The 13,810-nt window shown below is 52.7% G+C and overlaps 2 protein-coding genes across 2 annotated transcripts in view; both read left to right on the forward strand.

The window, feature by feature from the left end:
- Positions 1-7,067, forward strand: part of Sec14l2 (SEC14 like lipid binding 2) — a 30,494-nt gene extending 23,427 nt beyond the window's left edge. Inside the window, exon 12 of the mRNA XM_042667713.1 lies at positions 5,641-7,067. Within this exon, the coding sequence (XP_042523647.1) occupies positions 5,641-5,771 (131 nt within the window). The 3' untranslated portion in view covers positions 5,772-7,067. The remainder of the gene's footprint in view (positions 1-5,640) is intronic.
- Positions 7,068-9,608: 2,541 nt separating this feature from the next.
- Positions 9,609-12,590, forward strand: Mtfp1 (mitochondrial fission process 1). The gene is made up of 4 exons (XM_042667718.1): positions 9,609-9,732; positions 10,496-10,623; positions 10,772-11,004; positions 12,027-12,590. Exons 1-4 carry the CDS (start codon positions 9,666-9,668, stop codon positions 12,097-12,099), a joined length of 501 nt encoding a protein of 166 aa, XP_042523652.1. The 5' UTR covers positions 9,609-9,665; the 3' UTR covers positions 12,100-12,590.
- The last annotated feature ends 1,220 nt before the right edge of the window (positions 12,591-13,810 follow it).

Below are 13,810 nucleotides of genomic sequence, written 5' to 3' on the forward strand. Positions count from 1 at the left end.
TGGTTCTTTGGAGTTAAGAGTTTAATGGACTTTTTCTGCCTGGGCTGGCTTTGAACCCCAACCCTCAGATCTCAGCCTCCTGAATAGCTGGGTTTATAGGTGTGAGTCACTGAAGCCTGCCTGCTAGATCTTTCCTAGTGATTCTTTCTCTCCTGAGGGCCGGTGAGGCAGGAATGGTTGGGTAGCTATGGGGATCTGTGTGCTACCATAGCTTGGCCTTGAACCCACCAAATGACACTCACCTCAGAGTGACTTGAGATTGGGAACAGAACTGAAAACAGACATTGGAAGGGATGTTCAACCTTGCACCACTTTGCAATATTGATTAAAATCCCTTACCACCATTTTTATGCTGGTAATGGGACTCAAATTCAGGTCCTGGGCACTTCCCCTTAGCTTTTTGCTCAAGGCTGGCAGACTACCACTTGAGCCACAGCTCCACTTTCAGCTTTTTGCTGGTTAAATGAAGAGAATTTTAGCCAGGTGCTGGTGGCTCAAGCCTGTAATCCTAGCTATTCAGGAGGCCGTGAGCTGAGGATCATGGTTCAAAGCCAGCCTGGGCAGGAAAGTCTATAAGACTCTGATCTCCAATTAACCACCAGAAAACACGAAGTGACGCTGTGGCTCAAGTGGTAGAGTGCTTGCCTTGAGCTGAAGAGCTCAGGGATAGTGGCCAGGCCCAGAATTCAAGACCCATGACAGAGAGAGAGAAAAAGAGAGAGAGAATTTCACAGACTTTTCTGCCCAAGCTGGCTTCAAACTGTGATCCTCAGATCTTAGCCATCTGAGTAGCTAGGATTACAGGTTTGAGCCACTGGTACCTGGCTAATATAGCAGACATCTTAGAGGAATTACAAATTATACCATATCAGGTCTATGATATATTTATTACTAGTGGTAAGCATAATGCTTTGTTATTCTTTTATTTGAATTTATGGGGGGCACACATATGCCAGTCCTGAGGCTGAACTTGGAGCCTAGGTGCTGTCCCTGAGCTTCTTTTGCTCAAGACTAGCACTCTGCTACTTGAGCCACAGCTCCATTGCTCTGCTTCTAGATCAACTAGGCGGGAGGGGGTGACTGTTTTTTTGAGTAGTTAATTGGAGATAAGTCTCATTGACTTTCCTGCCCTGGCTGGCTTCGAACCATGATCTTCAGATCTCAGCTTCCTGAGTAGACAGGATTATAGGTGTGAGCCACTAGCTCTTGGCTGTGAATGGACTATAACGGACAAGAAAGCTATGTACTAGAAAAGGGATATTTCCCACCCCCACAAACTTGTCTAGACACCAAAAGACAGGTGATACCAGACTACTAGAATTTGGATCTAGAGTCTCTTGGCCATGGACTGACTTAGAAACCATCAGGACATCTGTCCTGGGTATAACAAAGGTCACCTCCACCTGCCTGGGATCTGCTTGCTGCCCATTCCCTGGAGCAGAAGCAGGCCACTGCATCCCTTACACCTTCCCAGGTAGAAAGGCAGTGAGTGGTGGCTGGTGTTCAGGTTAGGCCTGAGCCTGGAGAGCCAACTACTGGCTAACAGGCACATTTGTGAGAGACAGCATTCTCAAAGAGCAGCAACCTCTGGCCACATGGAACATGAACACCCAGAAGAGAAATGAAAGCTCTGGGCAGGCCAGCTGCCATGAGAGGGGGCATGAGATCTTCCTCAGGCTTCTCTGGTTAGTCCTTGTCCAGAGGTGTACTGAATGACCAAAGTCTGTGTTGATTGTACTTTTTTCTTGCCATCTAGTATTTCCTGAGGGACTACTCCATGAAGAATGGAAAGTGTAGGCTCTGTCACCAGACAAGCACAAGGCTGTCCTGAGGATCTGAACCACCCCCCTTCTTCCCTACCCCCCCCCCAGGGAAGTGACTCAGAACTCATGGTCAGTGCTGGGGTCCAAAGAGTTCAAGGCATGAGTCATGGGGTTGTCTGCTTTCTGAAAGTCTCTCTTTGCCACCCACTCTCCAAATGTCTGAAACAAGATTTGGCTTTCCTTTCCCCCAAGTGAGAGTGGAATACAGATCTCTATCTGGGGACCAAGGATTCCCAGAGAAGTTCTCCATCTTTTTTTTTTTTTAAGTCGGTCATGGTAGTTGAACTCTGGGCCTGGGCACTGTCCATCAGCTCTTCAGCTCAAGGCTAGCGCCACAGTGCCACTTCCAGTTTTCTTGGTGGTTAATTGGAGATAAGAGTCTCACAGACTTTCCTGCCTGGGCTGGCTTTGTACCGTGATCCTCAGATCTCAGTCTCCTGGGTAGCTAGGATTATAGCTGTGAGCCACCAGCGCCCCACTGGGGACAGAATAACTTGCTGGCCAGTCCTCTTGATCCTGGTAGTTGGTCTAAGGAGATGGAAGAACTGCTGGCTTCGTCAGCTTGATAAACTCTGGCCAAGGTTCTGTCATCCAGAGCAGAGCAGGGGGAAGGAATATGGTTGGTGTGGGATTTCTGAAACATAAACCAAAGAAATGGCTATTGTGAAGAAATATATGGCTACTGCTCACTTCATGCCAAGAAGAAACAGTAGATAGTATATCATTTTATCTGAGGTCAAAAAGGGTGAAAGTTAAGTGTTAGAATGAACACGTGTGTGTGTGTGTGTGTGTGTGTGTGTGTGTGTGTGTGTGTGTGTGTGTGTGTGTCCTTACTGGGAAAAGTGAAAGAAAACCAACACAGGGAAGGAACAGGGTTAACACTTTTGGTTTTCCTTCTTAGCTCTCTTAAAGGAGGGTATGAATGGAAAAGGAACAACTCCTCAAAGAAACAGGGTCAGATGAAAAACAAGTCTGTTCTGTTGCCAGGGCTCAGAAGCTTTCTCCGCCAACTGTAGGCCCATGTTCTCTTCCTAGAAGAAACCACTGCACACAGCTCTGGTCTATTAATTATCCCACCAAATCTGTCCATGCCCGTGGAAGCAGCTGAGGTTCCTGTAACAAACAGGTCCTGTGGCTTAGTGGAATGCTGAAGCCCTGGGTTCGATTTCTCAGTACCACATAAATGAAGAAATAAAAAAAAAAGTCATGCACACACACACACGCAGACATCTTCACAGGAATTGCCTGTTTTTTGTGTGAAAGGAATTTTGAAACTGTCAAACTCCCAGCAAGATTTGAGAAAAGGTTTCCTTTTAGTATATTGTACAATATATCATCAAAGAAAACCTGTAAGTGTGGGTAGACAAAAAGCAAAGTTAAAAAAACAAACTTTTTTTGTGCAGCAATGTTTTGTTTTAGCTTCAGCTATTAGCTGGGGGCTCACACCTGTATTCCTAGCTACTTAGGAGGCTGAAAGCTGAAAGATTGAGGTTCAAAGCCTGGCACTGGTCGCTCACGCCTCTAAGCCTGGCTACTCAGGAGGCTGAGAGCTGGAGGTTCTTGGTTTGAAGTTGGCCTAGGCAGAAAAGTCTGTAAGATTCCATCTCCAATTTTACCAGCAAAAAGCAGGCCTGGAGGCGTGGCTCAAATGATAGAGCACCAGCTGGGAGCAAGCAATCCCAGCAGGTGTGAAGCCCTGAGGTCAAGTCCCAGTCTTGGATAAGCTTTTTCTTTTTCTTTTTTTTTTTTTGGGTCCCGTCGTGGGGTCTGAACTCTGGGCTTGGGCACTGTCCTTCAGCTCTTCAGCTCAAGGCTAGTGCTCTACCACTTGAGCCACAGTGCCACTTCCGGCTTTTTGCTTATGTGGTGCTGAGAATCGAACCCAGGGCCTCAGGCATGCAAGGCAAGCGCTCTACCACTGAGCCAATTTCCCAGCCCCGATAAGCTTTTTCTTTTTCTATCAGAACAGTAGTCTATTATGTGGACCACAGCACCAATTGTTTAAGCAATTTCCTTTCGCACATTTGAGTTTCCCCTATCTTTTATTATTATGCTCAGTTAAGCAATGACTCCTTGTTCACTTTTCTTTCTCCAGGAAGAATTCCTAGTTCATTAAGTTGGCACAGTTTACTTTTTGTCAAAAACTGAACAGGACTAGGTTTCTGAGGGCCCAAGTTGGCCAGAACAAAAGCAGGAATGTGGATGAGGGAAATTCTAGCTCCGTTGCTTGTGTGACATGTGACCCCCCCCCCCCCACTTTTATCTATTAAACAGTACTAATGCTGAACTCAGGGTTGGGGGTAAGGAAAACTGCGATCACATATAATAATTACCAGCCCAATAATGTGACACAATGACAACAGCATTATTATTTCCTTTTTTTTTTTTGTCAGTCATGGGGCTTGAACTCTGGGCCTAGGCACTATCCCTGAGCTTTTCAGCTCATGGCTAGTGCTCTACCACTTGAGCCACAGCATCACTTCCGGTTATCTGATGTTTTTATGGAGATAAGAGTCTCACGGAGTTTACTCCCTGGGCTGGCTTTGAACCATAATCCTCAGATCTCAGCCTCCTGAGTAGCTAGGATTACAGGCGGGAACCACCAGCTGGAGTGTCTGTGCTCAAGGCTAGCATTCTACCACTTGAGCTACAATGCCACTTCCCATTTTGAGTAGTTTATTGGAGATTAAAGTCTCACAGGGCCAGGTGCTGGTGGCTCACGCCTGTAATCCTGGCTACTCAGGAGGCTGAGATCTGAGGAGCACGGTTCAAAGCCAGCCCAAGCAGGAAAGTTTCTGAGACTCTTATCTCCAATAAACCACTCAGAAAACCCAAAGTGGCACTGTGGCTCAAGGGGTAGAAGGCTTGCCTTGAGCTGAAGAGCTGACAGACAGCGTTCAGGCCAAGTTCAAGCCTCGTGACCGATTAAAAAAAAAAAACAGTCTCACATGGATTTTTCTGCCTGAGCTGGTTTCAAACTGCAATCCTCAGATCTCAGCTTTCTGAGTAACTAGAATTACAGGTGGGAGCCACTGGCGCCCAGCCAATATTACTTATTTCTATTCCTTTCTCTTTTCTTGTGCCATCCTGAGGCTTGAACTTAGGGCCTCAAACTCTTTTTTTTTTTTGGATCCGGTCATGGGGCCTGAACTCTGGGCCTGGGCGCTGTCCCTCAGCTCTTCAGCTCAAGGCTAGCGCTCTACCACTTGAGCCACAGCGCCACTTCCGGCTTTTTTCTTTTTGCTTATGTGGTGCTGAGGAGTTGAACCAGGGCCTCAGGTATGCAGGCAAGCGCTTTACCACTGAGCCACCTTCCCAGCCCCTTGTTTAGTATTTTTTTACTCAAGGCTAACAGTTTACCATTTATGGCACAGCTCTACTCTCAGCGTTTTGCTAGTTAATTGGGTAGAGGAGGCTCACAGACTTAACTGCCCAGTCTGGCTCTGAACTATGATCCTCAGGTATCAGTCTTCTGAGGAGCTAGGATTATAGGCATAAGCCTCAGTGCCCAGTTTCTAGTCTCCCTTTGGAGGTGTAGGTCATGAGCAGCCTGGTTTACAAAGCCATGATTCTCACCCTTTTCCAAGTGGTTGTAATCGTCTCTTGTCACTCATCTGGCGTTTGACATGTTGCATGCATTTTGCTCTTGGTCATCTCAGCTAGACTAATTTTCTAAGTGACCTAAAAGGTCAAGGACAGTTGCCTAGGACACCTACATCCCTATCACCTACCACACCCTTCGCTCATTAACCATAATGGCCATCCCAGAGCTCTTTGTTGGCATTGCCTGAATGTCTGGTTTTCTGCCTCCCCTCAGATGTCCTACGGTTTGACAACACCTACAGCTTCATCCACACCAAGAAGGTCAGTTTCACAGTGGAGGTCCTGCTTCCAGACAAAGCTTCAGAAGAGAAGATGAATCAGCTGGGAGCTGTCACCCCCAAATAACACCCTCCTTCTACAGCAGGCTTGGGCCCCCTCAGCATCTCCCTGTTGGTTTCTTATTAGTCACTTTCTTACAATCCTGCAGCTCCCACCAAAAAAAAGTGGGCTGAAGGGAAGACTTCAGGCTGGACTGGGAAGCTTTTGTTCCAGAATTAGGAAGAAGGCAAATAGCTGGAGTGGGTCTCTTTGCCTCTCACATTTACTTAGGAGTACTCAGAAACTGGCTATCATGATAGGATCTCTCTGTCCTGTAAGCATGGCCAACTTCACCTGTCCAGTGATATTGAAGACAAAGGTGAGGTGTTGCAGGGGGAAAGTTAGACAAAGTGGGGAAAAAATGGGGACCCGACTCTTCAGGGGAAGGAGCAGGGAATTTGCCAGCTTTCAAATGAACGGGGAAGTTGGTAATAGTGGTAGCAAGGTGATTGGCTAGGAGGGCAAAAGAAGCTTTTCCAAACTTTTGTTTTTTAAAGTTTTACATCTCAGAGCCTGAGTTTATTATCTCTTGGCTTTTCCCAAGTAGTTGGTTGGAGTGGCTCAAGTCAGTGCAGACCTTACCCACTGGAAGGCAGACAGGCCTGTCTCCATAAGCATTTCAGCAATTTCTGGGCTCACTGGCTGCCTCTAATTACTAATCATCGTTAGTGACTCTGAGCTTCCAGTTCAATGAAAAGAAAACACCAACAAAAAGCACAATCATACTCACCTCCAGAGATCACAGAAGGGCAAGGAGGCTGGGGGGTGAGTCCTAGAGGAGGGGTGGGAGGGGCCCCCCTCTTTGCCACCAGCCTCTTCCTAACCCTGCCTCTGAACACCCCAGAACAGCCATGATAAGTAGGCCCCGGGGCATTTCCCACTCTGGGTGTCCGCTTGCCGACCGGCCTGCGGCACCTTCTCCGTGGGTGGCGATAGCGGGCGCGGCTGATGCCCTCGGGCCGGGGCACCGAGCCGGCCGGGCCGGGAAGGTGTCGGGCAGGTGGCCACAGGCTGGACCTGCCTCTCGCAGAGCCGAGGGCTGGGGCGGCCGCAGCCCGGAAACCACAGCCCAGGCCTGCGCGGGGGAGCCCCCACCTCCCTTTCTCTCGGAGCCCGGGCTGATCGCGCCCAGGGCCCGGGAAGCGCCGCTCACCCGCGGCGGGGGCCGTTCCGGACACCCCGGCCTTGGTTTACAACGATCTGTTAGGAAAATTAACCAATGAATAAAGCGACGTTCGGTGCACTGGGAGTGGAGCTCAATGTCAGCCGCCGGGTTCTTCGCCACCCCTCGCTCACAGCCAAACCGGCGTTCGCGTTTCCCGCCCGGGTCTCGCCAAAGCCAGGCAGGCGCAGAAACTCCGCGGGACCGAGTCTCACCCCGTCCCCGGGGACCCTTCCACCAACTCGCGCTTTGATTGGTCCGGCCCGAGGGCGTGTTCTCCGCCATTTTTGTGCAGGGCACCAAGAGAGCTCACGAACGCTTTCATAGTGAGGGCGGAAGCCACGCCCCCTCCGGCTGGTCTCTACGTGCTGGTCTTGACAAGCACGTGGGGGGCTTAAAGAGGGCGGGAGCCGGAGGAGCCGCGGGTCACGTGGTGTTAGGGACCGTCTCCTATTTCCGTGGCGGCACTGCGGGTGTTAGAGGGGTTGAGGACTCCAGGTCCGCCCACCTTCTCCCTCCCCCCAGTCTTGTCCCTGACCGGCGGCCGCGCCGGACCCTGAATAACCACCTTAGGGCTGGATGTGATGTCAGCGTCCAGAGGACGTCGATATTCGTGTTCCTTGCCTTTTATAGCGAGAAGAGCTCGTTTTTATTGAACATCTACTGGAGACTAAGACAAAATCCCTGTTGTCCCCTCCTGGGTTTGTAGTGGGGACCTAAGGGACTGAGAAAGACAGCCAGGAAGGCGGCCCTCGGCCGTCTGCCGGCCCTCATTCGTTTCCTCCGCAGACTGGGGGACTGGGACAAGGGGAGGGCGATGTCTCCCTCCCCAGCCTCTCGTCTATATGTACGTCTATATGTATATATAGCCTTAAGTAGCTATGCAAAAGGGTTTCGGGTCAACCTGTCGGTTGATGAGTATAATGCGTCTGACATGAACATCTTATCTGGTACAGGGGAGATTTGAACCCAAGACCTCCTTGCCTTCAGTGTCACTGCCCCTTTCTCTGACGCCCCCCCCCATGGTCCACTAATTGCTTACTTGAGTTACTTGGGGTCCAGCAGAAGGGTCTCCCCTGTTAATCACCGTAACCACCCAAGGCCTCTCCCACTGCTTATTTTCCGGGAGTCTTGTCTGTCCTTGCCTCATCCATCCATCCATCCGTCCATCCATCCATCCATCCGTCCATCCCTCCGTCCATCTATCCATCCCTCCGTCCATCCATCCGTCCATCCATCCATCCGTCCATCCCTCCGTCCATCCATCCATCCATCCGTCCGTCCATCCCTCCGTCCATCTATCCATCCCTCCGTCCATCCATCCATCCATCCGTCCATCCATCCATCCGTCCATCCCTCCGTCCATCTATCCATCCCTCCGTCCATCCATCCGTCCATCCATCCATCCGTCCATCCCTCCGTCCATCCATCCATCCATCCGTCCGTCCATCCCTCCGTCCATCTATCCATCCCTCCGTCCATCCATCCATCCATCCGTCCATCCATCCATCCGTCCATCCCTCCGTCCATCTATCCATCCCTCCGTCCATCCATCCATCCATCCGTCCGTCCATCCCTCCGTCCATCTATCCATCCCTCCGTCCATCCATCCATCTCTCCGTCCATCCATCCATCCATCCGTCCATCCATCCGTCCGTCCATCTCTCCGTCCATCCATCCATCCATCCGTCCATCCATCCATCCGTCCATCTCTCCGTCCATCCATCCATCCCTCCGTCCATCCATCCGTCCATCCATCTATCCATCCATCCGTCCGTCCATCCATCCATCTCTCCGTCCATCCATCCGTCCGTCCATGTCCAGCCAGAAAGAGGTGCTTACCGATCCAGTACCAGAAGGAGCGCTTGATAAACATGGCACCTGTTGGGATGAGCCTCCAGAGGCCCCCGGGCACCCCACTTCTCCCGGGCCTAGCCATTCACCCCGCCTCCTTTACGGAGCTCGCCTCGGCCTCCAGAACCGTCTAGGTGGAATCCCAGCGTCCCCCGCTCTTCGGCTGGGTGACCCGGGAAAGCGGCTCCGCCTTCGCGGGGCCTCTTCCCCCTTCCCATCCTTGATAAACCAGGACCCCCGGCGGGTGGGAGCCCCGGGTGGCGGGACCCCGGCGGGTGGGACCCCGGGTGGCGGGACCCCGGCGGGTGGGACCCCGGGTGGCGGGACCCCGGCGGGTGGGACCCCGGCGGGTGGCGGGACCCCGGCGGGTGGGAGGGTTTGAGGAGGGGCCTCGTGTGAAGGCCTGGCCGCGAATGATCGCGGTGATCAGAACCGATCACCGTTTAAACGCACCCGGGCTCTCCGAGCATCACCTTTATAATGACAACACACCATGGCCGTAAACTAGAACGCGTTAAAACCCCCCAGCAAGAAGCGCCGGACCCTGGCGAGCAGCCCGCGCCGGGCGCCCGCCGGGCCTCCGCCGCCCCGATGGCCCGGGCTCGGGGGCCCCGAGGCCGGCCGCGTGGGAACCGCCTCGCCGCCTTTGGGAGCCCCGGTCGGTCCCTGTGGCAAACCCGGCCGCCGGGGGGACCGGGCGCCAATCAGAGGGCTCGCGGCGCGCGGGGGGCGGCGCGCGCGCGGGGCGCGCGCGGGAGTTTGCAGACGCTCCCTGCGGCGGCGGCGCCGGCCCCGACCTTCAGCCCCCGACCTTCGGCGGGTCCCCGGCGCGGGTCCCCGGCGCGGGGCGACGGCGGGGGCCGGGTCGGCGGCGCTCGCCCGGGCCCGGCAGGGGCGGGAGCGACATGTCGGAGCCGCAGACTCCGGGCGCCGAGCGCGACCTCTACCGGGACACGTGGGTGCGATACCTGGGTGAGCGCGGGGGGGGGGGGGGGGGTGTCCCGGGCGCGGCGGCCCCCACACCGCGCGCGCACCCCGGGCTGGGGCCGCCGGGGGGCTCCGGCCTGGGCCCGGGCCCAAGACCAGCCCAAGGGGGGAGCGGCTTAGTTTTATTTTTTTTTTAATCCTCTCTTGGGCTCAGAGAGTGCTAGGGTCTTGCCCAAGGTCACACAGCACCGGGGGACGGGGGATCAGCTCTGCTCTGGGGGGGGAGGAAGGGGGCCCCTGCAGGCCTGTCGGTAAGGTGGAATGAGGTAAGATCCAGAAAGGCCTGGCACCCTTAAATGTCTCCCTATATATATAGATTGGCCGTTGATAGGCTATATACAGACATATATGTATATATTATACCTACATTTTATATATTTTATATTACATATATGTATAGATTACATATACTATGCATGCACGTTTACATATGTTATATATAATAGACTATATTTATATTGGCTGCCTATTACCTCTTTCGTCTGGAGCCAAGGGTAGGAAATCCAAGCAGTTGGTTGGATTGGCTCTCACCAAGGAGCCATGGTAATGGTGACTCGGGCTTCCCACAGTGGCCCTAGAGTCAAAGCGGGCCTCGCCACCTGCGCCCTCTGCAGCCCCGGAAACTGAGAGGTAAAGTCATTTATTTACCTAAGGTCACCTGCTCTAGTTCTGGCTAGGGTTTGAACGCACCCCCTTCCAGCGCCCCCTTGTGGACAGCTCTGCGATACATTCCCCCCCCACACCCCAGGCTATGCCAATGAAGTGGGAGAGGCCTTCCGATCCATGGTGCCCAGGGCTGTGGTGTGGCTGAGCTATGGCGTGTCCAGCTCCTATGTGTTGGCAGATGCCATCGACAAAGGCAAGAAGGCAGGAGAGGTGAGTGTGTGTTTACCCCTTCCAACCCCTGTCCCGTTCACTGCCTTGGTAAAAATCCCCCTTCCTGTCTCCTCCGTCCACTTCCCCATCCCTGGCCAGCCTCTCTGTCTACAGGATTGCCTGAACCGAGCATCTCTGTGCCCACCAGGTTCAGAACCCTGAGGCAGGCCGCAGCGCCAGGGTGACAGTGGCTGTGGTCGACACCTTTGTGTGGCAGGCCTTGGCCTCTGTGATCATCCCAGGATTCACTATCAACCGGGTGTGTGCTGCCTCTCTTTACGTCCTGGGCACTGCCACCCGCTGGCCCCTGTCGGTTCGCAAATGGACCACCACCACACTCGGACTGTTGACTATCCCTGTCATCATCCATCCCATTGACAGGTGGGTGCCCTCCGGACCTCATAGGTTATTATCTGTTCTACAGGTAGAGTTAGGCCCTATAGCTGACAGAACAAATAGCCCCAGAGGCAGACTTGGCACCCGGGGCAGGGCTCCTGAGGGAGAGGGCGATCTATATTCTTCGGCATATGATCTGGCAGGTACTTCGGTGGTAAAGGAAGAGAAGTGTCTTGAGGGTATGAGACGGAGAAGAGTTCCCAGAAGGAAGTCTCCTGTTACAAAATCACCAGGGTCAGGGAAGAGCAGGTGTGCCCTAGAGTAGTGGAGTTGAAGGTGATGTGGGTGATGGGAGTGTAACTGAGTGGTAGAGTGCGGGCCTCGCACGCACAAGGCCCTGGATGCAAACCCCACCATCACAACGCAAAAACAATAAACCCTAAGGATGTTAAGGAAAAAGAAAGATCAAAGTCCAAGACTGTGTTGCCTTCAGACATGGCTGAATACAGGCCCCCAAATGCCATCTTTCAGCATCTAGCTCTCCCCATTCTTTGGCCCTTCTTGCTACCCTCCCCCACTCTCTATTGGCTATACTCACAGAAAACAGAGTCGGCCCTCCTCAGCTCCCAGTGTCCAACTGGAATCTCAAGGAAGGTGCTCATTGGTCCATTCAGACTGAATACCGGCCTCTGAGCCAGCTTCCCTTTGCTGATTGGTTAGCCTTGGTCAGGCTTGCTTTTAGAACCAGAGATGGGTGTCAACGCAAACAGATCATTTGTGGAGCGGAACAAACTTTCCCCAGGGTGGAATATAACTGACCTTGAATTGAGGATAGGAGGGAGTCCTTTATCTGCTTTGTGCCTCAGTTTCCCCAGATGGATAAAGAAAAGGAAGATGCTATTATTTTGGTTGGAGTGTGCCTTTCCCAAGATCGGCAGAGCCTGATAGAAGGATCTCTCCCCTGGAGACCATTTGGGCTATATATATATCTAGGAGTCAGTCCTGGCTTCCTGACTCCTGTTTGTCCCCTCTTGGCCATCTACTTACCACCTGCACTTTCCCCACAGGTCAGTGGACTTCCTCCTGGACTCCAGCCTGCGCAAGTTCTACCCGTCAGTGGGGAAGCCCAGTTCTTCCTGACTCTACCCTAGTGCCGGGCCTGTGGTTGGCTCCCTCCCACTAGGGAATGCAGACACCCGGCTCCCTGGGGTCCACAGCCCTGGCACCTACCTGGGTGTGAGCTGGACAGAAGTCTGCAGGCAACGGCCTTCAGGAGCAGCAGCTGCAGAAAATCTCAGAGGGGGGGCCTGGACCCTCTGCTGGCTTTATGGGGAGCAGACCCTGGCTTTGACTCTGGGTGAGGAGTCCTGGAGGATTAGGAGACTGAGGCCCAGATAGGGCAAGATCCATGCCCCAGATCACTTAGCAAGCTGGTACCAGGAGGCCCTCTGCCCACCTAAATTGCCCTATGGCATCATGACTGACCACAGCAGGTACTCAGGGAGAAATGAAGGAGTGGGGCATTTAGAGGTCCCAGACCAGCCACTTCTGCTGTGGGGACTATGAGGCCTGGCAGGAGGGCACACAGCCCTGAGCTAAGAGCTGGCCCAATAAATCTTTAAGAAGCTGTGTATTCTTTTTTCTTTTTTTCCTGTTGGGGAAGAGCAGGGGTGAGGGGTGGGGGAGCCAGGGAGGCAGTGCCCACAAGAAGAACCAGTATGGGAGAAAGCTGGGAGCCAGGCCTAGTGGCTCCTAGCTGCTCAGGAGGCTCAGATTTGAGGATCGAGGTTTGAAGCTAGCTGGAGCAGCAAAATCTGTGAAAATCTTATCTCCATTAAACTACCAAAAAAGAAAGAAAGAAAAAAAAAAAAGCAGGAAGTAGCCAGGCCCCAGTGGTTCATGCTAGTAATTGTAGGTATTCAGGAGCCTGAGATCTGAGGATGTGGTTTAAAGCTAGTCTGAGGCAGAAAAGTCTGTGAGACTTTATTTTCTCTTTTTATTTTTTCTGCTGATCCTGGAGCTTTGAACTCAGGGCCTAGGCACTGTCCCTGAGCCTCTTTGTGTTCAAGGCTAGTGCTCTAGCACTTGAACCACAGTATCACTTCCAGCTTTTCTGAGTCATTTATTGGAGCTAAGAGTCTCATGGACTTTCTTGCCCAGGCTGGCTTTGAACAACAATGCTCAGATCTCAGCTTCCTGAGTAGCTAGGATCACAGGCGTGAGCTGCTGGTGCTCAGCATCTGAGAGACTTATCTCCAATTAAATCACAGAAAAACTCGGAAGCGGCACTGTGGCTCAGGTGGTAGACTGCTACCCTTGAGCAAAAGGAGCACAGAGACAGCACTCACTTAGGACAAGCAAAAAAAAAAAAAAAAAAGCTGGAAGTGGAGTTGTAGCTCAAGTGGTAGAGTACTAGTGTTGAGCAAAAAAGATCAGGGACAATGCTGAGGCCCTGAGTTCAAGCACCAGAACTAGCGAGTGTGTGTGTGTACACACACACACACAAACACACATACACACGAGAGAGAGAGAGAGAGAGAGAGAGAGGGCAAGCCAGGCTGGGCACCTGTGGTGTATGCTTGTAATCCTAGCTAGTCATAAGTCTGAGGATTGAGGTTTAAAGCTAACCTGGGCAGACAAGACTGAGAAACTACCTGCAGTTGGAGGTGTGGGTCAAGTGGTACAGGCTAGCCCTGATCAAAAAACCAAGTGAGAGTGCCAGCCCCTGAGTTCAAGCCCCAGAGTCAGAGAGGGAAGGAGGGAGGGAGGGAGAGAAGAAAGGAGGGAGAGACAGAGGGGGAATATAAAGGTAGAAAGGGGGAGGGCTGCCAGGCACCTGTGGCTCACACCT

The sequence above is a fragment of the Dipodomys spectabilis genome, unplaced genomic scaffold (assembly GCF_019054845.1).
Source record: "Dipodomys spectabilis isolate Male_0828 unplaced genomic scaffold, ASM1905484v1 ptg000416l, whole genome shotgun sequence".
In the NCBI taxonomy this organism is placed as follows: Eukaryota; Metazoa; Chordata; class Mammalia; order Rodentia; family Heteromyidae; genus Dipodomys; species Dipodomys spectabilis.